General features: G+C 35.6%; 1 protein-coding gene across 1 annotated transcript in view; it reads left to right on the top strand.

Moving 5' to 3' along the window:
• Positions 1-13162, top strand: part of LOC138711826 (glucose dehydrogenase [FAD, quinone]-like) — a 44157-nt gene extending 30995 nt beyond the window's left edge. Inside the window, exons 3-4 of the mRNA XM_069843086.1 lie at positions 2827-3089; positions 10884-13162. Of these exons, the coding sequence (XP_069699187.1) occupies positions 2827-3089; positions 10884-12376 (1756 nt within the window). The 3' untranslated portion in view covers positions 12377-13162. The remainder of the gene's footprint in view (positions 1-2826; positions 3090-10883) is intronic.
• The last annotated feature ends 6421 nt before the right edge of the window (positions 13163-19583 follow it).

Raw genomic sequence — 19583 nt, 5'->3', positions numbered from 1 at the left:
ACTTTGAGATTAGAAATTATTGTTTGTTCTACTTATATATTGAAGTGCTCTACATTTCAACATGGCGAGGAGTAAATAAGTACGTAATGAAAGAAAAACCATGAAATAAAAAAGAAATTCGACCTGTAGTCTCTGAAATATTTTTTTCATAATGTGATGAAGCAATGTTTTCAGGATCTGAAAATTTATGACGAAAATCTAAGGATGATGCAGGTGGTGTGGGTGCAGAAAATGCTTTCAGTTCCACTACACGTGAAGCTTCGTATCGTTTTCCAACAAAGGAAATTTCACTTTTGTTCTTTACGACTGGCAAGATGAGAGATGTAGAGAGAAACCAAGTCAGGTACCAACCGGTCCACTCAAGCTGCAATAGCTGCCGGTCGACGTATTGTCTTTCGTCATTTGTCAACAACTGAAAAATGGTGCGAGTATTTCTGTCCAATTCTAAGTTTTCATAAAATATACTCTACTATATTTACATTGCAATAATCATCCAGTCTGCTGTCAAAAAATCTGAAAGTTAGAATTTATAAAACAGTTATATTACCGGTTGTTCTTTATGGTTGTGAAACTTGGACTCTCACTTTGAGAGAGGAACGTAGGTTAAGGGTGTTTGAGAATAAGGTGCTTAGGAAAATATTTGGGGTTAAGAGGGATGAAGTTACAGGAGAATGGAGAAAGTTACACAACACAGAGCTGCACGCATTGTATTCTTCACCTGACATAATTAGGAACATTAAATCCAGACGTATGAGATGGGCAGGGCATGTAGCACGTATGGGTGAATCCAGAAATGCATATAGAGTGTTAGTTGGGAGGCCAGAGGGGAAAATACCTTTGGGGAGGCCGAGATGTAGATGGAAAGTTAATATTAAAATGGATTTGAGGGAGGTGGGATATGATGATAGAGACTGGATTAATCTTGCTCAGGATAGGGACCATTGGCGGGCTTATGTGAGGGCGGCAATGAACCTGTGGGGTCCTTAAAAGCCAGTAAGTAAGTATGTAATAATTACAATACTCCACACACACAAATTGTTTCAGCATGAAGGGGAAATTCTTGAATCAATTATTGTGCATTTTCTGTGCTCCAGCGTCTATAGTTTTGTGAGCAAATAGAACCATGAATAGTAACCCAACTCTCAAATGAATAAAATGATTAAATACGAAGCAGAAATTTCATGACCAATATTTTGGTAAACCCAGTTACAGGAATTCACACAGCATAAAGTGCTTTGTCATGCGATTGTAATTGTGGACTACAACACTATGGAAGATTTCAATTTTAGTAATTTAGTAGCTCTATGGCCAGATATTTTTGAAACTCCTTCTTCCTGTGAAACACGACGTCAAGATTTATTTCGAGAACGCTTTAATGATTGTCCAATTTCACCAAGTTTTTTTCCGTTAGAATATATATTTTTAGCATAATAATTATATCATTTTGTTGATCCAATTTCCGCAAATCTCAAACAATTTTTCTTCTACATCCCTATATGGATCTGAAACGTCAGGAATTTGTTCTACAAATTGCCTACACTCTTCAATACAAGACTTTGTTTTCACTTAAGTGTCATACGTAAAAATTATCTGTTCTAATGTTAACTTTCTGGTTGGCATTTCAATGAAGTACAGTAGATTTCATTCACACACACTAGTACTGAAGACATTTGCACATGGCACATTAAGAGCCGTTGTAATTCACAAAAAATACTATTAAATGCATCTGCATGTTAAGATCTGCTGTCATAGGCGGAGATACTGGGAAGCAATGCCCGCCAGGTCAAAATGATATAGGGTCTAGACTAGTCATTTCCAACTGACCAACCTGTGACGTCAGAGCGCGTTTCCCTTCTAGGAGCAGATCTTTTAGAGCACGTTAAGGAGAGTAATGTGTCTCCGCTACTATTTAAACATCTACATCCCTTCCAATGCCACTCCTCTTACTTTGCTCTTTCACCTATGTTTCCCCTTTCGAAGGGCACGAGAGCAGAGACATGTGATGTAATAGAGCCAGCAGTTGGAAATGCCTGTTCTAGACTAGTCTACTGTCTCTCTCTAACTTTCGGTTTGAAGAAAGCAAAATAAAATTCTGCTGAGTAATAATAGGTTTAACTGCAAATAAATATACAAATCAACGTTTACGTAAACATTGTGTGTCAATATACAGGAAATGTTATGCGATTTATCTTTCTAAACTATGAGTAAGAAAAAACTGGGACAAGACGGAAACATTTTTTAGAGAAAGAGTTCACTCATTCACTTCATGTGATAACGAGTTCGTGAGATATCAGTTCCTTTTTCAAAAGTGTAGAAGAAAGTGGAAATAAACGTATTAGTAAGTCCACCGAGTTGGAGTAACGGTGAACACGTCTGACTGTGAAACGAGCGGGCCTGTGTTCAAATCCTGTTTGGGACAAGTTACCCGGTTGGGGCTTTTTCAGTGGTTTTCTCTCAATCAATTGAATAAGAATGCTAGGTAACCTTCGACACATTTCCTCATCATTAATTCACACATCATCACCATCCATACGACAGCCCGGTTTAAGTTCACGATACGGCGTGCTGTACTTGTACAAGAGTGCGGTCGTTTTGCTACCCAATCTTTCACAGAATAGTAGTGGTAAACACAATAAACCTGAGGTTGCTGTGTAAGCCTTCGGGTCCCTTCTCCTTTCAAAAAAATATTAGGAATAATGTTGAACCTTCTAAAATTACGAATAATGGTGTGAGTTTTGATGCTTCTCGTATTATTGCGGGTGACAACATTCAACCTACAGTATTTATACCAACATAAACATATGTATGTCACTGAAAATTTTGCAGGTTGTCTGAGATACCAGAATGGAATGTTTTGCTGCTTGAAGCTGGAGGAGACGAACCCTTGGAAATGGACGTCCCTTCGTTTCGAGATTATGGTTACGAGAGTCGAATGGACTGGAATTATGAAACACAGCCTCAAGAAGACGTATGTGGTGGACAACCCTGCACATGGCCAAGAGGGAAAGCTCTCGGAGGCACAGGATCCCTCAACACCATGTTCTATAACAGAGGCAATAGAATGGACTACGACCACTGGGCGAGCTTAGGTAACGATACTATACTGCTACAATAATTATGATTAAGTAACCGACGCCATATTTTACATTATAATAGAGTCATAACGAATATCTCTAATAGTGCGATCTTAAGATCAATAATTGCAAAGAGTGTTCGCCGGAAACAAGCTCTTGCTCAGGTAGGCTAATGATGTCGATATTTTACTGTTATGGATCAAACGCGACTGCCAAGGACATGGGTGGGCAACTCGTGCTCTCGAAGTGTGAACACAACCTCAGTGCAGGTAGAACAGACTCTGTACTGTACTGTCTGTAAACATGTTTGCTCGCGTCTGCAGTAAGTGGCGGCTCGTTTTAAGTGAAAAACAATATAATCCCCAGATCATTTCCCTTTAGTGATGAGTCGAAAGAGAAAGATTTTTTATTAAGAAGGGAGATAAAGATTGTATTATGTTCTATTAACTTTCTTACGCATGACATTTTATGTTACAAATAAACACAGTGAAGGTTTTAGTAAAGAAGTACTGTCTAGATCTGCTTTAGAATAGCTAAAGGTAAAAATGGGATTTCAACAAGGTGAGACTGATATCAAATATCGTTAGCACGTTGTTCGTGCGAGTTACAGAACTGCACGACATATGATCGACTAACTAAGAGCATTTATGGATAAATTTGAAGTGTGGCAGTATTATGTAGAACATAGACAACTTCACTTTCTTTGACTATAAACTATCTTGAAGAGTGATAAGAAACTGTTCTTATCAACTATAAGATCCTACTTCAAGATCTACAGCAGAATTCACTGGTAAGTTTGGAGAAACAGTGGCAATTGAAAAGGAATCGAGATTTCTCTGATATTCTTTTGGCTACAGCCGATAGAAGATCCTGAAAGTTTATAGTTTGAATTGATAAATCTACAGAACAGCACGCCACTCAGATTCCAGCGAAATCAGGAATCGAACAGTTCACGTCAGAATTTTCAAATATACTCCTTGCTTCCATATATAGGCCTAATATATGTGCTTGAGTCAGAGATTAATACAAGAAAGAAGTGTAGAAGCTCTCAATGTACAGAAAGTGCTTAGAAGTAAGTTTATTTCATCTGCCGTGACATTTAAGAAATACTTCCTTGAATTTGTTATTGTTTGCGAATAGAGACTATTACATTTCTGAGAACAGAGAAATACTCTTTAATGTATAAAGACTTGTAAATTCTCGCATTCTGTTTCAAATAAGACATATAACAATAAATATTAACAAATAGTGTAATAATAAATAACTGTTGCATCTATGTTTGTTGTCTCTTGAAAAGGTGTATTCAGGTTGTGTTTCCAGTACTAAAGTAATTTACAAAGCTAGGAAATAATATAATTTTGTTATGTGTGTTTAGTACAGTCTGTCTAAAATTACTATAATTATTGTACCATGCGTCATTCTGAAATTCAAATCATGGAGCAGATATCACGACCTCCTGCATGAGCCGCCAGAGGGCACAGCGGCAATGAACTGCTTTTGCAGCGAAACTACAAACAACTTGTATCTGCTGCGGCTGACTCCGTCTGTCTTTCTCTCTTTCAAGGTTTTTTTAGCACTTTGGGAGCACGAGTTGCCCATCCATGGCCAAGGAGATAGTGTATAAATTTTCCATGAATCAAACGTGGGAAGGTTTTTTGTCGCGTAGTACGGACAGATTGCACAGGCTGAAGAAACGTCAAGGTTAGAGAATTAGTATATAACTGACTTCCATTCAGTGTAGTTCAGTTTATTTCGTGACAATGTAGTACACATTAGAACAGCGAATATTTTATTATAATATATAGTAGACCGCTCAAGATAGGATACATGACGTCAGAGAGAGGAGCGAGTTTACAGTCTCGTTTCAATAATAATACTGAAGTGTCTTCTTAAGTGAACAGTTACCGAGTGAAGTTACCTATCTTATGTGTAATCTAGTTTTATTAAGATCGAACAAGCGACATCACCTATTTTAAAAATTAATCTGCTTATAAAGGAAGTAAACATTTTGCCATAAAGGGAAAAAATATACTGCGTAACTTGTGTAAGATCAAATTTAAGTGATTAAAACCCCTCAAGAACTAAACCGTCATTGTAATTCTATAAAACATATGAAAAATGTTGATTTTTCAGCAAGCAAAGGGAGTAACAATTATTTTCAGCTACAGAAACTGAATTTTTCAGTAAATTTCAAATTGTGATATGTGCTAATATTCCGTTTTCTGAAGCTAAAAGTAATCAATTCAGAAACTTTATTAAGAAAAACACACAAAATGAGATCTCCTTAATCGAACAGCTCTCAACAAATAGTATTTACCTAACTGTTATAAAATCATCTGTAATCAATAAGTATTCTAATGTCAGATTTCCTGAAACAGCCAAAATATTAACAGAACTTTTTCAGAAGTAATTTGAGAAAAAGTGCGGCATAAATTAATAACCGTTGTTAAGAATGATTCCGGTTGTTCTCCAATCTATGGTATTAGAAATATTTTACAAGTTCGCAAAGAGGCAAGCTTTATTGAATCACATTGCGCAATATTTAAAATTTGCACCAATTATTTCATGTGACGCTGAGAGAAGATTTTTCTCGATAAAAAACATTGTTTTGCGGAAAGGAGAAGAATCTCTTTTGAAACGTTTAGAAAACCTTCACTGTACATTGCAACACATCAAAAGATAAAGATGAAGACACCAACTAAGATTAATGTGAATACTCATTACAAAACGGAATATTATGTCATTCTAATTTATGTGGATTTTGGTTCAAGTACTGTATGTTGCAATTCATGTGATTTTCATTTAGTTTTCTGCCCAAGGCCAGGTCTTTCACTGCAATGTTTCTACTCACATCTTCATAATTGAACACAGCATCTCCACCACTATCACTGTCAGTTACGGGACCGCGGTGATGCCTACGTGGAAGGTAAAGAGATTCTGCAGGCTGTAGAAAAGTTCGAGATTGGCCCGCAGGGGAATTTGTAGCGCAGGAGAGCCTTAGAGCAGGCACATCATTCCTTCCTGGGTAGCACAATGGGCCTACTCAAGCGATCCCTTAAGCGGGATTAGTATAGCATAGTAGGCCTATAGTTAGGCCTATTAGTGTGATTGACAGGTGTTCTTGCGTTAAGCGACGATTCGCTGTAATGAGATCATTGACACGATTCCAATGAGCGTCATCAGTTCCAGTATGTAGTATTCCACAGCATCCTTTGTTACACAAGTTGAGAGTTGCACCAGATTCATTATGAGCACGAGTAGGCAACGTCGCACAGTACTGATGTCGACACATTGGTCACGATAAAGAGCCTTCAATCTCCGATAAATGTCTATCAAATTCAAATTCAAATTTATTTACAATTTACATTTCAAATGAATACGTATGAATAGATAACCGAAATGAGCATATGCTCGTGCTCAGGTACAGTCCAGTAGTCTATATAAATTTTACAGAGATCAATAATAATGTTGATGATAGAAATAATAGTAATAATAATAATAATAATAATAATAATAATAATAATAATAAATATTATTATAGAATAATCGTGACGGAGATGATACAAGGACAGTAATACAAAATAATTCATTAATAATAATAGTAATAATAATAATAATAATAATAATAGTGATAAAACAAAAATATTTACAATAATAAAATAAATACTGAGACGAATAAAATAAAATATAAAACCACTAGCGAGAGTTAACACAACTTAAATAAGCATATAATAACCGGAAAAAAATGACGAACTCGAAAATCAACAGAAAAGTTCGTTGTATCGCAGACAACAACAACCGCCGTATTGACATTGTGTTGTGCATTAATGGTAGTAGGGGGGAGCCGAAAGTCTACGTTACTGCCGTTCTCTTCGAATCTTCTCGTACAATCATGGGAAGTTAATGCTGCAAAAACAAAATGTCTACGAGTCAAACTGTTCATTATTACCAGGATAAATATAAATAATAGGCTACTGAAATATATTAATCAAGTTTCAGTTATAGATCTCTCCTTTTGTGCAAGAGGCATCATATCAAAATATTTTATGAATGGCGGGGAAAATATAAATTTCAAGAACTCTGTAGTGACATGAGATAGTGACAAGTACAATCAAGTGTATCTGTGGCGATGCTAAGAAATCATTTATTGGAGATATACACTGTTATTAATTAAGAATATGATCTATTTATATTTATTACAATGTTGTATCTTAAAGGTTACATGCATCAGATAAATACAATAAAAATTAGTACCATATAATGCCAGTAACACCTAAAAAAATAATAAAATTTATCAAATATCATACAAATATTTTCACTTTATTTTTAAACTTAATGTGTAAATTGCTTAGGTATGGATTATTTTTCAACACTGAATTGTATAGTCTTGGTCCATAATTCCTACTATGTCTTAATCCAGCTGTAGTGTGGATCGGGGGCACATTTTCTGCTGTTAAAAACTCGATCACAGCACGTTGCTTCAGATATACAGACATAGTGCTGGTACGCGCCGTCATGTTTCAGGCTATAACTCAGAGCTCTCTACTGGCAGAGATACGAAACTTGCGTCACTGAAAGCAGAAAGGACACTCAATACATTGTACTATCACTAATATTTTAAACTACTGTATATTCACAGCGACAAAAAAATGGGAAACATTACTTTTCAGCACGCCCTTATAATTCTATACTATAGACTACAATCAGTATTCAATCGGTTACATACCAGTATCAATCACCAGAGGGAACAATGCGTCGTGTAACAGTTTCATCAGTTTCGATGAAATTCTGCTTGAATTCCTAAGCTAGGATGAAAAATAGGGATTTGAACATATTCTGCATGACGATATCTTGTATTAAACTTGTTAAGCAACGAATTAAATATTCACTAACTGGCAGGAGATCACTAATTCCAGTGGAATTAAAAAGTTTGTTATAATCACATTCTTCGTTCACAGATCCAGTAGTGGCAACTTAAAAATGGTCAGTTAGTGGAATATTTCATTGTTGCAAGTGTCTTTTCCTTCAGTCTCGTATTCACTACCATGCTGCGATACATGTTGCGAATTGTAATGCATTGGAATTTAAAAGTAAATTAAATGATAAAATGTGCTGTGGAAAATAATAAAGAGTAGCAGTAAAAGGGTAGGAAGAAGGATGAAAGTGGAATTAGGGGCAGAATGAAATTGAAAAAAAAGGATAATGATTCCAAAAAGGGGGACAGTGCTGGAAAATTAGCTCTATTCTCACCTGGAGGCATTATTTCGCATTCCGGTTTCTTTCAGAGAACTCTAATTTGCATACTAAAAAGTGTGTACCTAAAAATTCTAACCGTGGTCCCACCGACCCGAACGACTATAGACCAATCAGTATCCTGCCAGCCATTTCAAAAGCACTGGAAAGAATCGTACACAGACAAATTACTAACTACATGAACGAACACAAACTATTCGACAAGTATCAGTCAGGTTTCAGAGCTGGACACAACACAAGCACTGCTCTACTTAAAGTGACAGAAGACATTCGTGAAGCAATCGACTCTAATAAAGTAACAATACTAACACTTCTTGACCTTAGCAAAGCTTTCAACTCTGTAAATTTCGACCTGCTCACCCATAAATTGAGAAATCTGCATTTGTCAGAGACTGCTGTGAGTTGGTTCGAATCCTACTTACGGGAAAGACAACAATGTGTTGTGTCCGGGAATCGAAGCTCTTCCTGGTTTAACATAACATCAGGTATACCACAGGGTTCGGTACTCGGACCATTGTTGTTCACGATATATGTCAGTGATATTACATCTCATGTAAGGCATTGTAACTATCACTTGTATGCTGACGACCTTCAATGCTACATCTCTTCCCGCTTAGATCGAATAAATGACGCTATAGATAAATTGAACAAAGACATTGACTCGATTGTGACATGGACAAAGAAATCCCATCTTAATATCAATCCTGGAAAGACACAAGCAATCATATTAGGACACAAACGGCAAACCGACGCTGTAAAGCACCTCGACATTTCCCCCGTTAAAGTACAATGCATATCCCTTTCAGTTCTTCGGTAAAAAATCTTGGCATTCACATGGATAATAATCTCAACTGGGACATGCAAATCACAGAAACCTGCAGAAAAGTATATTCTATTATTCATGTGCTAAAAAGGATAAATGTTCAACTTCCCTCTTTCTTAAAAAAGTCCCTTGTGCAGACCCTTGTATTTCCCCATTTTGACTATGCTGACATTTTACTGACTGACCTTTCCAGCGACAACAAAATGAAACTTCAACGTGCTCATAATTTGTGTGTACGTTTTGTAAGCAATGTTCGTAAATATGATCATATTACCCCATCCCTGGAAGCAATAGGTTGGCTTAAACTAGATAAGAAAAGAAATTTACATTCACTTCTCTTTCTCTTCGAAATCTTGAACTCTTCTATTCCTTCGTACCTGTCGTCTCGCTTCACTTACCTTTCTTCCCACCACAATCTGAACACACGCTCTCGCCATGAAACAATACTAACAATACCATCCCATCGCACCTCCTCATACTCATCCTCTTTCACAATAGCCCTGCCAAGACTCTGGAATTCGTTACCTGCTAGCATCAGGGACTGTCGAAATAAAATTCAATTCAAACGCAAACTTACTAGGCACTTGGTCAGTAATTGAGACTCGTTCAGACATGGTTTCTTGTAAATAGTTCTTTTAATCTACCACAAAATATCTCAATATCCGGTAATTTCATCACTATAGAATTTTGTTATTGTAGGTTTAATTTGTAATTTTGTAAATACAAAAATATTCTTTGTTCTTAACTTCTATGATAAAATGTCTAGCTTTCATTAATCAGGTATTCTTGTCGTACTTTAATTTTTATTGTAATTGTAATTGTAATTGTAAATTTAATATTAATTGTAATCTTATTGTTCATGTTATAGTTGTAATCCCCTGGTAGAGGGGCAGAGAAGGCCTGACGGCCTTATCTCTACCAGGTTAAATAAATAAATCTAATCTAATCTAATCTACTTATTTATAAATATAAACAATGTGAACGTATATACATATACAAGGGTGAACCATAAGTAATGTCACTAATTTCATGAGGTCATTCTTTGCGATATTCCAAACACAAAAGTTTATTACAATTTTGCTCGCTTTTGCTTTCTTTTCGAGATAAAAATGTTTTTATATGAAACATTTCATTGTGTCTTATGGGAAAGCCATGGATTTAATTCTCAATATGCTTAGTCAATTTAAGAGAGCAGAGTATTAGCTATGAAAATAAATAATTAAAAAAATTAGTTTTGTCCTTTATATGTACAGAAATTTGATCCGAACAAATGTAACATTGTAAAATACCTTTGCAGAACGAAAAATTACACTTGTTCGAACCAAATTTCTGGACATTTAAAAGATAAAAACTAAAATTCTTTCAATCATTTATTATCATAATACATTTCTCTCTTAAATTGACTGAACATATTGGGAATTACATCAATGGCTTTCCCAAAACACGCTATGAAATGTTTCAAATAAAAAAAAATATTTAACCTGAAAAGGTAGAAAAAAGAGCAACATTTTATTCAACTTCTAAGATTAACCCTGTGAAATCAATGATATTACTTACAGTTCACTCTGTATGTATAATATTGCCTCTCATAATTTGTTTTCTTACTGTGATTACTATTGTACCAAAAATGTCTAGAATTCTTTCTTATTTTCATGCAATACCATTAAATATAAATATATTAAGTAATGTTTCATATCATTTCTATACCTTACACTAATTAATTTCACTTACAGGTAATACAGAATGGGAGTTTGAAAATGTTCTGCCATTCTTCAAGAAATCGGAGAACAACCTGGACCGAGATATAGCTAATGACACTACGTACCATAGCGTAGGAGGCTACCAGGCCGTGGGAAGGTTTCCGTATACGGATAAAAATGTTTATACATTCATTAAAGGATCTAAAGAAATGGGGTTCGAAGAAGTGGACTACAACGCTGAACCTGTTACAGGGGTCAGAGTGCTTCAATTAACCCAAGAGAATGGAGAACGCAGAAGTACCAACAGAGCTTTCCTTGAGCCTGTTAGAAATCTCAGAAATAACCTGAAAATTATTACTAATGTAAGAGTTACTAAAGTGCTCATCGATCCGGAAAAGAACAAAACGTATGGAGTAGAATATGCTCATGAACTGAACAGGACAGTCAAAGGACGTCTTCTGGCCAGAAAAGAAGTTATTATCAGTGCCGGAACTGTTAACTCTCCACAATTGCTGATGCTGTCAGGAGTTGGTCCACAAGAACTTTTGCAGAAATTAGGTATAAATGTTATTAAGAATTTGAAAGTCGGTGAGAATCTTCAGGATCATGTTACTGTGAAAGGCCTGACATTTCATCTTGAGGGTAATTCAAGCACTATGCCAAATTTAGAAGAAATTGAAAGTGCATTTTCACAATATGTACAACCCCAGCGCGGAGGACCATTTACCGGGACAGGACAAAATCAATTTGCAGGAACTATCAAGTCCAGATATGTTCCAAAAGATATCGATTATCCGGATTTGATGTTTTATCCTCTTACTGACAATAGTTCAAGTGTGTTAAGTAGCAAGTATGGTGTCACTCTACCACTGAGCTATTACAGCAGTATACCTTTTGCTATAGCGTATGCAAGGCCAAAAAGTATTGGGAAAATTACAATAGCTTCAAACGATGCTTTCGAAGCACCTCTCATTTACCCAAATTACTATAAAGCTCAGAAAGATATCAATGCCACAATTGACGGTCTGAATTTTGTAGTACAGCTCTCACAGACGAAAGCATTGAAGAGCGCTGGAGTTATCCTTGATACCACAACTCTCGAAAATTGTTCACAATATAAATTCGGCACTGATCCATACTGGGTTTGTCTAATGAAAAAATATACTTGGCCCCTTTATCATCCAGTAGGAACTTGCAAAATGGGACCCAGCAGTGATTCTTCTGCAGTTGTTGATCCGCAACTCAAGGTACATGGAGTGAATGGTTTGAGAGTAGCAGACGCTTCCATTATGCCTACGATTACAAGCGGAAATACAAACGCTCCAACCATAATGATAGCGGAAAGATGTGCAGATTTCATTAAGCAATCCTGGAACCAGAACAGGGGGGAAAGGAAGCAAAATGACGGAGCTACAGCAATAATCAGCGAACAATTAACTCAGAGGGTTCAGAAACTAGCTCAGGCTGTGACTGAATTAAAATCGTCGAAGATTGAGAAAGAGTATCAATCCTGCACAGCAAAGTAAAATTACTTACAATTTTGTAATACTTTCAAACTTAATACAGAAAGAAAATTAGTATTGTGGTTATTGTGTCATGAAACAAAAACAAATATCTAATAAATTAGAATCTCTGTTGTAGAAACAAAAAGTGTATTCTAATTAATAAAGTATGATTCAGCAGAACAATTGTCTGTGCTATTAGCAATTTTTATTTTCATCTTGTTTTACCATTATCAGTGTGTGATTTTTTGGTATTAACGAAATGTACTTAAAACTTAATTTTAAGGATAGAAAATGCAAATCCCATACAGAAAGTCCAAAATTAAGTGAAATATATCCGTGAATTTTCACGAAATTTATATAAATCTACGAAATTACTTCATAATCTCGATATTTTCAATAAAAACAGGTTTCATGACTCCTTCCAAAAAGAAGTCAAAATTTTCTTCGTTGACGTGAATATTTCTAAATAATTGATCGTTCAGCATTATGTATGTGTTGCATCTGGCAATGATGTGAGCATAGTTTCAGGGACTACTTCCAGGTACAGTGGCTCTATATTTCCAGAGAGCAACGCAATCAGACTAGGTTCATTTTTTTCCGCAATGCTTTCTGTCGTCTGATCTTGAAGGCAGTGCTGTCACGCCCTCACATTCAAATAAAATAAACTGAATTAAGAATATACCTGTAATAAGATATAATCAGGGATGTAGTTCAGGCCTGGCGGGCCCTGGCGTCAGATCCAGGGAACTTTTCTGATATTCATATTATCATAAACTTATGCATTTATTAAAAGTGATATTTGATTCATATTTTTAATCAATAAAGTGACGTGGAATTCACACACATAACCTCTTTTTCTAGATTCGAACCAATGTATTTTCGTCTGACAACCCATTATTATTCCTGCTGAAACTGTGATAATGATGATGATGATTATTATTATTAATGATTATTATTAAATTATTATTATTACCATTATTGTTATTATTAAGACGGCGATGACGAAAATAACTAGTACTACCGAAATTCCAAAGCAAGGGCACCGTTCTCTTTAGAAATAGATCACTGACTATATTTAATGATGAAAAGAAATTAGTTTTAAAGGGGTTATTTCCATAATAATTTTAAAAACGTTATTTGATTACATAACATATTCATTTTGTATGAGGTCTCGCCCACCTCATTGAATATTACACGGCTACTATGAAGTAGCCAATATGTATTATAACTATTTAATACGAGAAAAATTCGTACCGGCACCGGGAATCGAACCCAGGACCTCTCAGCTCAACGCGCAGAGCTGAGAGGTCCTGGATTCGATTCCCGGTGCCGGTACGAATTTTTTCTCATATTAAATAGTAGTTATTTGATTATTTTTTAAATTTCTTTAAGAAGCAGAATATTCACGAAATTGCTTGTTTTTTTACGGAATAGTCATCGAAATCAAATCATTTCAATCTCCGAAATCAGGTAAAATTATCACCACAAAGCCACAACCCTGGTTATCATTATTTATTTTAAATTAATGACAGGTAGCACCAACAACTGAAACGAAAATGTCAAGAGATTAGCATGAAAATATCAGGTAAGAAATCAGTGCATTATTGACTAGCGTAAAATTCAGTCTATTCGTTAAATGAAAGAGAAAAACGGACATGAGAAATATAAGTTGCTAACATCAAAAGATGTAATGAATATTACTGTAAAACGCGACAATTTCTCGAAAATGCAGATCGACCGGCAAAGTATATTGTTGCGTCATTAGGCTTTTCTAACACTACGCAACATATAATAAGAGAGTAAAATGTCATAGCGTTAGCCTATTTCAATCTAGCTACTTCTACTACAAACTTAATTTTATCCTTCTCGGGGCACCGCTTCGAACCTTTATTTCATATAAAAACGACAATTTTATAATCATAACAAACTCGTGGTTAAACTAACAGAGTGCTATTGACCGGTTTCATAAATTATGTTTAAATCGAGTTACGAATGTGAACATTTTAACAATCTGACTCTTGAAGAGTTTATTTTGATTCCATGAATATTCATAATTTTTGGTAACTTTCAGGTTCAATAGTAATTTTTTGAGTTACTGTAGGCTTTCAGTCGTTCAACTGAGGTGAAATCTGAACGGAGTGGTAGAAAATAAATAGTTGCAATCTTTTCTATCCTTCTAGGCTATACACGTTTTATAGAAGTTTCATAAAGATTTGTCAAAATGGTCAATATTGTTTGTCCCAATATGATACTTTTTTTTTTTTATAAAATGGCGATCAAACTCGTGTTAATTGTGTAAGCATGTGCGGCTTACAGCTGTTTCGGTGCTTCTTCACACCATCCTCAGAGCCTACTAGATCTCGGCGTCATCTCTAACTTCGCTGCCTGTTGTGTGGGTGCGTTCGATTGTTGAAAAGTGTTGAAATGCGGCGTCAAATAGTGTGTGTGTTCTGAAATTGATCTGTGTGTTGAGAATTTGATCAGGGTGTGTTTTAGTGTGTCTGTATATTTCATATTGTTCTAGTGTGTTTAGTTTTTGGTTTTTGGGTTGTATGTGTAGGATTTCCATGTCTACACAATACATCTACATATGCCGAACACATAACTAATGCTAAGCGCACATACAATAACATAAATACAGACATGGAAATCCTACACATACAACCCAAAAACCAAAAACTAAACATACTAGAACAATATGAAATATACAGACACACTAAAACACATCCTTATCAAATTCTCAACACACAGATCAATTTCAGAACACACAAACTATTTGACATCACATTTCAACACTTTTCAACAATCGAACGCACCCACACAACAGGCAGCGAAATTCTAGATGACACCGAGATCTAGTAGGCTCTGATGATGGTGTGAAGAAGCACCGAAACAGCTGCAAGCCGCACATGCTTACACACACAATTAACACGAGTAAGATCGCCATTTAATCAATTATTTATATTCAAGTGTTGAAAGTAGTGTACGAAAGATTCAACATGGATATATTTTTATACTTTTCACATCAACTTTTGTAACATGTATTCCAGTTCTGGAATATATCATAATAACTTCCAGCCCTGACAATCTTCCGCCGTAACACCGAAAACTACTAACCTACTGTTGGTGACTATAGGCCTATCTACAATAATTCAAATTTTCAAGACATTTAAAAAAGAAAGTGAAGCAAATATGTTGCAAAGTAGCAAACTATTATAATAAGTTAATAAATACAATTATTCCTTTTTGTATACAGAGTGTTTCAGAAATGACAGTAAAAAAATAGGGACTATAAGTAAAAATAAAGAGAAGCAAAACAGTTCCAGTAAACATGTATCCGCAAATTATCATTTTACGAGATAATGCCATTTCGTGCAAGTCGAGGCCCGCTGCATACTGTACTAATTGCAACAAAAGCAGTGACAATTTTATTTAATTTATAAACCATGAGACAGTAAAATTAATAATTTTGGCTTCAACAGCACAGAAATGTGATTAAAGATACACAAAAGAAACTTTTTGTTTGAACAATAGTGAAGTTTCTGAATAAACTATGTACAGTAGAGTATGAACATGTTAACTGAAAAATTTTACAGCAGCTGTTAAAAATGCTGATCATGCACTTAAATGGTCTTCTCCGTACAGACCCACGAATGCGCTCGAACAATCCTGGGACATTCTTTATTTGCTGGAAGACATTTACATTCCGATGCTGCAATTCTTCAGATGTGGTAATATCTGTCGTGTAAACTAAGCTTTTTTTGCATAACCCCGTCCAAAGGATTTAAATACGGTGATCTATGTACAGGTCCTCCTCTACCCTTCCACCGTTTACCATATCGTCTCACACTTAGAAAGAAATGGAATGGAGAGAGTGCGGCATACATATGAAGCATGAATGCTGCCGCTTGGTTCTCTGGCGGCCCCAACCAAAAAGGAAAGAAAAATGGCATTATTTCTTAAACAGTTAATTTGCGGACCCATGTTTACTGGTGCATTTTTGCTCCTTTTGGGTTTTATTTATCATAATTAAATTTTTATCGTCAGTTTTGAAACACCCTGAATAAATTGTTACTTTCTTAATGTAAGGCAAACTCGGCTAATTTCGCAGTACGTCTAATTTCGCAGTATCTCATATATTCATTAATTGTGGAGTTGTCCGTGTTCATTTGAGCTTACAAAAAATACGGATAAATGCCAAAACCTGTCGGGGGATGGTTCATGCAGGAAGATCCAATTGCAACGCATTCTGGCGAAAGTTACACAACTATCTGATTTAGTAGATGTGTGTTTGCTGAGGTAGAGTGAGTAAATTTGCAGTGGTGTGTTTATGGACAGTATATTGTCTAGATATTCAGAACTGTAATTACGAGTATCACACTATTATGGAATAGACGAACTTTCGGGTAAGTTCATTATTACCAACTATATATTGAATATTTATTTATATATTGTTAAATTATGGACTTCACTCGTTGTGTTCATTTTGTATTGAAATTAATAGTGACTTTCAAGTTTCGTTACTTAAATGCTAAAATTTATGTTTCCGTAGGTGATGATAGGAGGAAAGTTTTCGAAAATCTAGAGTAGGCTAGATGCAAAGAAATCTCAAAGAAACTACCGACAGGAAATCTAGCACAATTGTAAAGCTTGAAACCAGATAACACATTATAATTAAATAAAATGACTTTATTACAATCTTTTTTGAAAATTACAGTGCCGCCACTGATGGATCTTTCACGCGCAAAGAATGTAAACAACTCTACGCAGAAGTCGATCATCCCCAATAGAAGTGGAGTGAGGCTGACGTCATATTTCCCCTACTTACGGGTTCTGCACGCCTGAACTACAATATTAACTGCCAAAAGAAAAGCGATGATGTTTCATCCCACGTATTCCTATGATACCCACTACGATTTTAAGCAACTGCTATTCTCAATGCTCCTAGCATTCGTAATGACCATATTAAAATAACGTACAAGGCCTATCTCTCTAAGTTGCAGACATTAACTTAGAAACTCCGTGTTTTTCACATTGTCAACTATGTAGTTTGCTCCCGAGTGGATACACCTAATCTATTAGGCCTACGCAATGGATGTTTCAGAATTCAACCGAAGAAATTTATATTGTTATAGAGAGTTGTACACAAGAAACGTAAGATAGGGAATCCAGGATTTCGGAAGAGTATAATACACAGTAGCCTACTAGCCATTGGTTCAGTACAGTTCACTTGAGATTAAGTCAGTATGGTACTCTAATGGAGTTGAACACGCTGGCTTTTGGTAACAAACATGACGATTCTTATATTCTCTTTTATTATTTTAATGTTTCTTTTTCCATTTTAATGTTTAGTTGTATAAAATTCCTTATACGCAGTTTCTAACGGTTAAGCCAGAATAATTAATAAAATTCCGAAAATACTGTACTTACGTAGGAGGTCTTCTGTTCGAGCAGTTCCTGTAACTTGTTTTCTCATTGACAGCCAGTAGTGAAAGAATAATTTGTTTTCCTTTATTACAGTGTACGTAGTGTACTATACAGTAATTCCTCAATATTGCTTTCCGGTACTTCTTCCTTTAAGGACGAAAAGAGAAATTTATTTCTCTTCTTAATTATTCATTTTGTTAAGATATATTCTTTCAAACAGAATACTGACATTCACAATTTATGTACACAGAAGTTAATTCATAAACATACTGTAACTTCTCCATAGTAATGAAAAAAAAAAAGAAACATTTCTCAAACTACATTCTTTCTTCATTCTTCTAAGCAATTAATATTGTAATTATTATTACGTTCATTACAAAATAATTAGACTTGGTTTTTTAATGTTACACCACTAGTTTACAGTTCTATAACTTAAATAAAAAACATAATAATTTCCTGCTGAAGTGTGCCCATTAGATCTCATCCACTGACAGAAACTTTCTACAGTTTTACCGATTGTTTCTTTTATAGGTTATTTTACGACGCGAGCAAATGCTGGCTAACTTTCCGTGCTGGACCCCGGACTCATTTCACCGGCATTATCACCTTCATATCATTCAGACGCTAAATAACCTAGATGTTGATACAGCGTCGTAAAATAACCCAATAAAATAAAAAAATAAAATTTTACGACGCGTTTCCAACTTGCAGCATCTGAATGAGATGAAGATGATAATGCCAGCGAAATGAGTCTATGGTCCGACGCCAAAAGTTGCCCAGCATTTCCTCTTAACGGGAAAAAACCCAACCAGGTAACTTGTCCCAACCAGGATTTGAACCAAGACCAGCTCGTTTTAGTTCAGGCATGCTAACCGTTAGGCCCGGTTCACACGAGCGGAATGTCTGCGGAACGGCAGCCGCGCGGCGGCCGCACCATTTTCTATGGCACACTAATTTAAATGTAGCAGTTCACACAGGACGGGACAGTCTGCGGCAGCTGAACGTCTCCGCATGCCAGCCGCATCACCTATAGCGGAACGGACGCCGCACGGTGGCCGCAAGTTCGCTATGGGCTATTGAATTATATTGTATCAGTCACACGATCGGACGCGGCAGTTTGGCGGCGAGTGTCCAGACGACATATCTTGGCTTTTACGAGAGCAGACTGGATACCTTAGGTATGCTTTGGCCCTTAGTGTGTCTATATGTCTATATCTGGCTTGTTGTATAAGGAATGTATCAGGATATTGCATTAAGTCAGGTATGATATTGAATGGAATATAATGTACAACGGCAGTTGATACTATTGAGATATATTGAGGTGTATAGATATGAACGTATTAAGTTCGTTCTTGTATAAGGAAATTATGTATCAGAATATTGTATTGAGTCAGGTATTATATTGAATGGGAATTAAATTACAGCGAGAGCTAATAATATTGATATATATATATATATATATATATATATATATATATATATATATATTGATTTTTATAGATATGGACATATTAGGTTCGAGTTCGTTCTACAGATTGGTTTGGTATGAATCTAGTATATCTCACCTTCTGTGAGATAATACTCTGGATAGAACCACAATATTGAGAGATATATTTAATAGTCTTGTTAATATATGCAGATTAGTTTGGTATGAATCTAGTGCAGCTCACCTTCTGTGAGAGAATATTCTGGATAGAACCACAATATTGAGAGATATATTTTATAGTCTTGTTAATATATGCAGTTAGTTTGGTATGAATCTAGTGCAGCTCACCTTCTGTCAGAGAATATTCTGAATAGA

This window comes from Periplaneta americana, chromosome 13 (genome assembly GCF_040183065.1).
Source record: "Periplaneta americana isolate PAMFEO1 chromosome 13, P.americana_PAMFEO1_priV1, whole genome shotgun sequence".
NCBI classification, from domain to species: Eukaryota; Metazoa; Arthropoda; class Insecta; order Blattodea; family Blattidae; genus Periplaneta; species Periplaneta americana.
Note: the sequence above shows the minus strand (reverse complement) of the source record. Positions and strands in the feature narration are given on the sequence as shown.